We start from the raw sequence: 10,397 nt of genomic DNA, 5'->3' as shown, positions 1-10,397 counted from the left end.
TTACAGTAACTGAAGAAATAATAAAACAAGTTCATAAAATTTCAATTAAATGGTAGTTAGTGATGCAATTGCAATTTTGCAATTAAACATGAAACTGCGTCGTTTCTTAGAAGCAGTAATTTCAATAATTAAATAAAATATAACGAAGGCAGATGTAATACATTGTTTCTCTGTTATTTCAGGCTGGAATTTCCTTCATTAAGTTAAGAGACAAATTTCAGTATAGGTAAGCATTTCCGGTGAACTTCTTTGTTCTAACTAAATCTACACATTTATTGAAATATAACGTATGATCTTAATCACAAAAAATGCATTAGGTACATACCCTTAATGGCACGTTCCCCTAATTAAAGACTTTAAAAGCTCCCGGTATTAAAAGCTCACATAAATATTGCTTATGCAACGCACAAAAAATAATGAAGCAGATTTTTTCTCCGAGTAATTAAACCAAACAACGGAAACTGCAATAACTTCAGGAAACGGAACTCATTAATACGCAAATCAATTTAATAAACAAAAAACCAACAAATCTGTGATTTTATTAGACGCGATTTTACGAGACATGCGCTCAGTCTGTCCACAAACCAAAGCACAGAAATTGTCAGTAAGTTCGCGACTTTTGCCCCGAAAGCTCGGATTTTATCCTCGTGCGCTCGAATTCACGCACCGTTTTTTCTGCAGCGCTTGGAGGTAATTTCAGGTTGTTATTTAATAATTTTCTTTGTTGACGTTATTAGACAGTTTTATTTAGTTCATCAGGGTTTGTTTATCTTATTGTTTTTTTTCTATTTCGTTATTCTCTTAGGCCGAACACAGTTTTTTTGGTGGTTTTGTTGTGGTTTATTTTTAGAAGCTTCGATTTATAAAAAACACGTAGACACTACAATTTTTGAAACTTGTGCGAAGGTGGGACACAAAATGGCGGCACTTTCTAAGAAGAGTGCGCTTCAACAAGTAATGACTATAATTCGTGGCTATCTTGTCAACACCACCCACAACGTCAGCGAAATCGACATCCAAATTTTTCTACATTATATTAACAAGAGTAACGAAAATCACCTAGAAGGGGATAATCTAACCAATGAGAACGTCGACTGTGGCGACACCTTGCGCTACTACGCCGAAACCTACGCCCGAACTTACCACCCGTTCATCGCACTGACTGTCTGCATCCTTGGAAGTATTGCCAACATTCTAAACGTGATTGTTTTAAGCCAGAAGGAGATGATCAACGCACCGATTAACCGAATCTTGACGGCTTTAGCCGTAACAGACGTGTTAGTAATGCTGGAATATGTCCCTTACGTCTACTACTACTATATAGTGTTGCCCAAAAACCTCGACTTTCCTCTTCTGGGGGCCATCTACATCTTGTTCCATATCCACTTCGCCCAAACTCTTCACACAACGTCAATTTGCTTAACACTGATGTTAGCAGTGTGGAGATTTTTAGCCTTACGGTATAGTTAAAGAAATCCACAAGGGTGATTTTTTAACTGTGAATTGTAGCTACCCTGCCCGACAACACATCTTCTGCTCCCACTCCAGGTGCACTCTTGGCATTACCATCAGTACCATTCTTCCTTTAATCCTGTGCACTCCCACCTACGTCACTATTTCCATCACCAGTGAACCCATCATTGAAAACACCACCAAGTATACCCTCTACCACACCGATCTTAGCGAGACCTTCAGAACTGACAAGACTCTACTCAAAATCAACTTCTGGATCTACGCCGTCTTCATCAAACTACTTCCTTGTTGTATCCTCACCGTCATAAGTTCCTGGCTCATTCGCACCCTCTTCATCGCTAAACGACGCAAGCAAGTGCTACGCAGCTACGTCTGCTACGTCTTCAGGGAAGATGGTCACTCTAAAGCGACGAAACCTTTGAAGACGGAGCGCCGAGCGGAACGCACTACGAAGATGTTAATCGCGGTTTTGGTTTTGTTTCTCATAACTGAGTTTCCACAGGGAATTTTTGCCTTCTTTATTGGTATCAAAGGGAAGAATTTGTTCCTGGATTGTTACCAACAGTACGGGGCTGTGATGGATATTCTAGCGCTGGTCAGCGGGGCCATCAATTTCATTTTATATTGTTTCATGAACAGGATGTTTCGGAAGAATTTTGGGTTGCTCATCAGGGAAAGGATCTTCGGGTGCACGTGAGTATGACGTCTGCGATAATTAAAATAAGGATTGTTTTTTATAGGGTACCAGCGAAAATCGAAGCCAAATCAGCGACTCTTAACGAATGGTCAGTGGAAAGTTTTTCCTTGAAACGCATTTGTAATTCAAGAGTGTGATTAACGTTTTGAGTCAGAGTTGGCTTTGAGTTGGCACCACTGAACGTCGACAATGTGAATTTTCGGTGTTAATTATACCATAATTGTGACCCGTCGTAATATTTAATCACACTGCTCAAACTTGGTAATCCTACACCATTTTTTAATGTACCTATATACTATGCCAATTTTCACTTTATATATGTATCTTTACATCAGAAAATTTATTCTGAGACATGTTTTATGTGATGTATTGTTATCGTTGTCACGGTTTAATAAAAAATGTACACCTTTTATATTGGTTTCATTTTATTAATGACACTGTCTAGAAAATCCATACCTACTACAGACGAACCGCATAAATAAATCTCGCATTTCAAATAATTATCAACTAAAGTCGTTTTATGTATATTATAACAAGAAAAGTCCATTTGGGACGTGCGAGGATGCAAAGCGTATTACAAGGATGGAACTTATTCAGACGCGACTTGACATTTCAATGCGTTTTTTGTCTTGTTTTCTCGACTGAACTGAGATGACAGTAATAAGTATAACCTATAACTTTTTTTAAAGATAAATAAGTGTCACACTTTTTGTTCTGTGCTTACAGTGTGAATAATAAATAAACTTTATAAAACTCGCTAATGTTTAATTATCGCTTGTAAACTTTAACAAAGCGGGGTGCTTTAGCAAATTCATTAATAATTTAAAACCCAAAAATAAACAAATTACTTATAGTTAGTTCGGTGTTATAACTTTTGTGAAGTAATGTTTGAATGAATATTGAAATGTACAAGAAGAAGATGGAAAATTTCAACATTTTTGCAAGGACACGTATATGACCTTGGCTTGGTGCAGTATAGTACTTGTTAAGATAAAACTGATTGTGGCAAATTGCATACCCCCGAAGAAAATAGAGGGCGGGTGGGCGGGGCTAATACTTGTTAAGATAAGATTGATTTTGGTAAATGACTAAACAATACTAAGGTTCCGTAGGAAAAACTTAAACTTAGCCCCGCCCATCCACCCTTTCTTTACTTAGAGGGTATGTCATTTGCCAAAATCACTTTTATCTTAGCAGGTACTAGCCCCGCCCACCCACCCTCTCTTTTCTTAGAGGGTATCTCATCTGCCAAAATCAGTTTTATCTTAGCAAATACTAGCCCCGCCCACCCACCCTGTATTTTCTCAGAAGATATGTCATTTGCCAAAATCACTCTTATCTTAGCAGGTACTTAGCTAGTGCTTGCCAAGATAAGGCTGAAATTGGCAAATGACATACCCTCTAATAAAATAAACGGGTGGGTGGGAGGGGCTAGTACTTGTTAAGGTAAAATTGATTTTAGTAAATTACATATTTTCTAAGAAAAAAAAATTAAGAATAGTCACTGGAACGAAGATGGGGGTGGGTGGGCGGGGCTAACTAGAAAAAAGCTGAATTTAGCCCTGCCCACCTTCCTTCTCCATTTCATTGACTTATTTTTTGTATTGTACAATGGAAATTGAATAATAACAGTATTGTATTGTAATGATAAATACATTTTGGGTAGAATGTACTCGGAAAAATTTTGAGTGACGTCATCAATTTTTTGGGGGGAATATAAAACATATTTTGATTAACAATTTACCATGCTTACTGAATAAAATTAATTGACTGATTCATTAATTTTTTTGAGTGACTCTGTATAAGCAGATCTAAAAAATGAGGTCTTTAATTTGATCAATTAAAAATTAATTAATTTTGCTAGTTTTTCGATTTTCCAACTTTTTGATGTTTCATTATTTAGATTTTGCAATTTTTTGCAGTTTTACCAATTTTCAATTTTTTAGGTTTTTATTTTTGTTTGTTTGCTGAGATAAGAGTGATTTTAGCAAATGACACCTTCAGAAAAATAGAGGGCGGGTGGGCGGGGCTAGCACTTGCCAAGTTAAGACTAATTTTGGCAAATGATATACCGTCTATGAGAACAGAGGGCGGGTGGGCGGGGCTACTACTTGCTAAGATACGACTGAACAGTATTAAGAATAGTCACTGGAATAAAGAAAGTGTGAGTGGGCGGGGCTAGTGTTTACTTATAAGACGCTTTAGAAAAAAGTAAACTCTGCTCCGCCCACCTTTTTTCTCTATTTCATTGTCTTATTTTAGTTACTGTAAAAAGGGAATTGTATTCTATTTTGACAAGCGGCAGAATCTAAGATTTAAAACAAAGTAACAGTAGCCCCGCCCACCCTTCCCTATTCCATTTTGTTCCTTTATTCTTATTTTATCTGAATAACGATAGTTGGATTTTATGTTGATAAAGAATAGAAAAAACTTTCAATTTTTAGATTTTTCAATTTTGATTTGCGATTTTTCTAGTTTTCATTTTGAATATGTAATCATAATTTTTAAAATGATAACACTTTTTCAATTTTACGATTTTTAATTTTTCAGCTCTCGATATTTGATTTTTCAACTTTTTAATCTTTCAGTGTTCCAGTTTATCGATTTTGCAATTTTTGGGTTTTCCAATTTTCCGATTTTTTTTATTTTTAAATTTCTTGAATTTTAGTTTTTTGATTTTCAACTTCATCGATTTTGCGATTTTCCGGTTTTCCACTTGTTTCAGATTTTTTAATTTTTCGATTTTTCATTTTTCAATTTCTCAAACTTTCGAATCAAAAAAATGGAAAATAGCAAAATTGTGAAATTGAAAAATCAAAATAAAAAAACGAGAAAGAATAAAATCAAAACTTTGAAAAATCTAAAAACTGGAAATCAAGAACTTAAAAAAATAGAAGAAACGAAAAACTTAAAAATCGAAGTTCAAAATCGAAAAATGGTATTGTAAAATCCAAATATTTATGTATTAAAAATTTAAGAAATCGGACAAATTGAAACCAAAAATTGAACAATCCAGGAAAATCAAATTTTGAGATTTGAAAAACTGAATAAACGAAAAATTACAAGTCTGATAGAAATTTTGAAAAAATAAGGGAAATGAAAAACAAAAATTCTGATATAAAATCGAGAACGAAAATAAAAAAATCCTGACAATGAAAAATAAACATCAAGAACTGGAAAAATCAAAAAATGAAAAATTGATATGTAGAAAATTTGCAAATTTTTAACAAAAACTAAAAATTTTGGAGTGGAGAAATTGAAAAATTAAAGTTGGAAAGACGAAAATTATGAAACCGAAACACTGAAAAATGAAAGAAAATGAAAAACGAAAAATTGTAATATCGAAACTTTCGACAGAACTTCCCTCGCCCCTTAAGTACAATAAATCCAGATTTTTAGAAAAATTATTATTTAGCTGATTTTAAATTGGTGTAACGACATTTTACAACTGGGTTTTGAAAGATTTTAGGGTTATCGAAGCATGGTAAAATTTAATAATTTTTCAAAGAAGGCTACAAGCCTTCGACTAATTTTTTATTAGTTTAATTGATTCTAATGCAGAAGAAGTGCTTAATTTGTCACAGTTCGATCAGATAGAACTTGGCCACGTGCCAAAATTAGTTGGCAAAAAGCTTAAACGGTTTATTATTATCTTTGTTGTGAAAACTTGTTATTAAAATTTGTTACTGGCTTCTTAATTTTTGTTATTGGTTTAGAAGAGATTGACTGATCCATTGAAACTATTCTCTGTAGTTAGTGGCATGCAGTTCAGCATTTGTTGCGATACAGCAATCAATTTTTAAGTAACTTCCGTCGCCAAACTATAACAAATTGGAGGGTTTTTGTAAATCAAGTTGTACCAGAAAGACGTTTTCCTGGTTTGGACTGTGTCAATTTTGACGTGTTTAGGCGTTTGTCCACTACGTAAGGAACATTTCCATATGTATTATTATTATTATTATTATTATTTCTATATAAATAAAAAAAAACTGCTTATTGTGCAGGTTTTTAAGTAAGTATTAAGTGCAGGATTTAAGTTGATTATTACCATTTTAGACATGTTTTAAGTTTCTTGTTGTCGAAATAAATCTACACATATTAAGAAAAAAAGACAAAATATAAGCCCCGCCCACCCACCCTGTCTCAATTGTGATGATGTTTTTATTCGTCGTGAGCCAAGGGGTGGAGCTTAATTGCAAAATCCACATTTACCATTTTAAACGTGTTTTAAGTTTCTATGAATAAAAAATCATCACAATTGAGACAGGGAATGATTTTTTTTATTCGCAGTGAAGCAAGAGGGCGGAGCTTAATTGCAAAATGAAAGCCCGCCCACCCGCCCTGTCTCTATTGTGATGATTTTTTTAATCGTCGTGAATCAAGGGGGCGGGGCTTAACTGCAAAATCCTTATTTCTCTACGAGTTATCATAAAAACATGTTTTTCAGTATCGTGTTGGTCAAAGAATGCTATGTATATTAAGAAAAATTTAAACCCCACCCATACCTGGTTTGATCTAAAATAGTAATGAAGTTTTCATTCGCTGGCAGACCTGGGGGCGGAGCCTAATTGCAAAATCCACATTTACCATTTTAAACGTGCTTTAAGTTTGTAACAATAAAAAATCATCACAATTGAGATGGGGTGGGTGGGCGGGGCTAATATGTTTCCTTTTTTTTTAATATACATAAAATTCTTTGAATGACACGATACTCAAAAACATGTTTTTAATTTCTTGTGAAGAAATAAATATTTTGCAGTTAAACTCCGCCCTCATGCTTCAGTGCGAATAAAAAAAATCATCACAATTGAGGCAGGGCTGGTGGGCGGGGTACATTTTGTCTTTTTGTTTTAATGTGTGTAGACTTCTTTTCACCACATGAAACTTAAAACATGTTTAAAATGGAAAATTTGTATTTATTTTTTATTTTATACGGAAATATCAATTACCTTTTCCTTGCTAAAATGTACCATTTTAACCATGTTTTAAGTTTCTTGTTGTGAAAATATATATATAAATATTAAGGAAAAAAAGGCAAAATGAAAGCCCGCCCACCCGCCCTGTCTCAATTGTGATGATTTTTTTGTTCGTCGTGAATCAAAGGGGCGGGGCTTAACTGCAAAATCCTTATTTCTCTATGAGAAATTAAGAACATGTTTTTGAGTATCATGTTATTCATAGATACCATGTATATTAAGAAAATATTAAAACCAAATGTTAAGCCCCACCCATACCTGCCCTGATCTAAATAGTAATGAAGTTTTCATTCGCTGGCAGATCTAGGGGTGGAGCTTAATTGCAAAATCCACATATACCATTTTAAACGTGTTTTAAGTTTCTATGAATAAGAAATCATCACAACTGAGATGGGGTGGGTGGGCGGGCTTACATTTTGTCTTTTTTTCTTAATGTGTACATCGAATCCTTTGAATCACACGATACTCAAAAACATGTTTTCAATTTCTTTAAAGAAATAAGTATTTTGCAGTTAAGCTCCGCCCTCTTGCTTCACTGCGAATAAAAAAATCATCACAATTGAGACAGGGAATGATTTTTTTATTCGCAGTGAAGCACGAGGGCGGAGCTTAACTGCAAAATGAAAGCCCGCCCACCCGCCCTGTCTCTATTGTGATGATTTTTTTATTCGTCGTGAATCAAGGGGGCGGGGCTTAACTGCAAAATCCTTATTTCTCTATGAGAAATTAAAAACATGTTTTTGAGTATCATGTTATTCATAGATACCATGTATCTTAAGAAAATATTAAAACCAAATGTGAAGCCCCACCCATACCTGCCCTGATCTAAATAGTAATGAAGTTTTCATTCGCTGGCAAACCTAGGGGTGGAGCTTAATTGCAAAATCCACATTTATCAATTTAAACGTGTTTTAAGTTTCTATGAATAAAAAATCATCACAATTGAGATGGGGTGGGTGGGCGGGCTTACATTTTGTCTTTTTTTCTTAATGTATACATCGAATCCTTTGAATCACACGAAACTCAAAAACATGTTTTCAATTTCTTGTAAAAAAATAAATATTTTGCAGTTAAACTCCGCCCTCTTGCTTCACTGCGAATAAAAAAAATCATCACAATTGAGATAGGGCGGGTGGGCGGGCTTACATTTTGTCTTTTTGTTTTAATATGTGTAGATTTCTTTTCACAACATGAAACTTAAAATATGTTTAAAATTTTAAATTTGTATACGGAAATATCGATTTCCTTTTCCTTGCAAAAATGTACCATTTTAACCATGTTTTAAGTTTCTTGTTGTGAAATATGGCCATGTATGTTAAGAAAAATACAGGCAAAATGAAAGCCCGCCCACCCGCCCTGTCTCAATTGTGATGATTTTTTTATTCGTCGTGAATCAAGGGGGCGGGGCTTAACTGCAAAATCCTTATTTTTCTACGAGTTATTATAAAAACATGTTTTTCAGTATCGTGTTGGTCAAAGAATGCTATGTATATTAAGAAAAAATTAAACCCCACCCATACCTGGCTCGATCTACATAGTACTGAAGTTTTCATTCATTGGCAGCCCTAGGGGCGGAGCATAATTGCAAATTCAACATTTACCATTTTAAACGTGTTTTAAGTTTGTAAGAATAAAAAAGTCATCACAATTGAGATGGGGTGGGTGGGCGGGGTTTATATTTTGCTTGTTTTTCTTAATATACATACAATTCTTTGAACGACACGATACTCAAAAACATGTTTTTAATTTCTTGTAAAGAAATAAATATTTTGCAGTTAAACTCCGCCCTCTTGCTTCACTGCGAATAAAAAAAATCATCACAATTGAGACAGGGCGGGTGGGCGGGGCTACATTTTCCCTTGGTTTTCTTAATATGTGTAGACTTATTTCGACAACACGAAACTTAAAACATGTTTAAAATTGAAAATTTGTCTAAGGAAATATCGATTTTGCAATTAGGCTCCGCTCCATAATTGCAAAATCCGTATTTCCTTACAACAATGTACCATTTTAACCATGTTTTAAGTTTCTTATTGTGAAAAGATGGCTATGTATATTAAGAAAAAAGGACAAGTGTTACTTTTTATTTTGTTTTAATAATAATAAAAATTAGATTCTACCCCTTGTCAAACTAGAAATTTAATTCCTATTTTAGCTTTTTTTCCTCTCTTCATTTCAGTGACTAAATCCAGCTCTTTAAAATACCTACATAATTTAACAATTGACCCTTTTCCTGTAAGATCGTAAAACTTCCATAGTGACTTTCCGTGCGCACGCATGTTCAAAACCACGTATCCGGCACTCCGGCAGCAGAGCAAAGGCCTGTGACAACAAACCTCTTTGACAGAATGCAACCAGCTACACATGCGTAATCTATCGCTCATTGCTTAATTTTAACTTGGCGCTCCAAAAATCTGACTTCGCCTGCGCGATGTTGTCTCACTCTGTATCATTGGAATTTATATAATGTCTACTCACTTTGCTTACAGGAAAAGGGTCAATTTGATTTTACGATTTTCGTTTTGTGATAATCTCTGTAATGTAAAAACCAGAGACATAAATAACACTCTTGTCGTTCAGCATCAGGTAATAGCAATCTGAAGAGGCTCAAGTGTTTATTTAAATTTATACATTTCAAGAATGTCACGTAGAAATTAGTTTGATTTAAATATTTTTGCGAAAATTTGAACGTTTAGTGAAAAAACTGAAAATGGATTCGTATACTACAAGTATATGAGTAGATTTTCGTGTAACAGAAGTATGAAGTGCTTTGGCTGTTGAGTCCTAAACCAGAAACATCCGAAGAAAATCTACTGGTCTGGTCCATCGAAAAAGTTTAAGGGGGAACGTTAGACGAGAGAAGTTTGAATTGGGCGCCATTTTATTTATGACAGGCGGCCCACAACATACCTTCAGCACAGAATAATCATTTCTCGTATTCTTTTAACATATTAATTTTAATATTCGAGATAATTATTATATTATTCAAACACAATTTAGACACTGTAGAGCAAACAAGGCTTATCAAGCCCGTCTATTAGTTTATTCGCCTAAATGATACCGTTTTCAAATTACATCAAAAGTGAAAAATCGAAAACTTAATAATTGAAAAATTGAAACTTTTTAGATGAAAAAAATCGGTAAACCGAAAAATTGAAAAATCTATAAATCGAGAAATTGAACAATCTAAAAATTAAACAATTTAAAAGTCGAAGAATTGGAAAACCAAAAAATCTGAACCGAGAACTTGA

General features: G+C 34.2%; 1 protein-coding gene across 1 annotated transcript; it reads left to right on the top strand.

The window, feature by feature from the left end:
• Positions 1-1,007: 1,007 nt before the first annotated feature.
• On the top strand, positions 1,008-2,455 carry LOC135124811 (G-protein coupled receptor dmsr-1-like). The gene is made up of 3 exons (XM_064050033.1): positions 1,008-1,460; positions 1,510-2,166; positions 2,214-2,455. Exons 1-3 carry the CDS (start codon positions 1,225-1,227, stop codon positions 2,305-2,307), a joined length of 987 nt encoding a protein of 328 aa, XP_063906103.1. The 5' UTR covers positions 1,008-1,224; the 3' UTR covers positions 2,308-2,455.
• The last annotated feature ends 7,942 nt before the right edge of the window (positions 2,456-10,397 follow it).

This window comes from Zophobas morio, unplaced genomic scaffold (assembly GCF_036711695.1).
Source record: "Zophobas morio isolate AGI-343-1 ecotype UQ-CSIRO unplaced genomic scaffold, CSIRO_AGI_Zmor_V1 ptg000008l, whole genome shotgun sequence".
Lineage (NCBI taxonomy): Eukaryota > Metazoa > Arthropoda > Insecta > Coleoptera > Tenebrionidae > Zophobas > Zophobas morio.
Note: the sequence above shows the minus strand (reverse complement) of the source record. Positions and strands in the feature narration are given on the sequence as shown.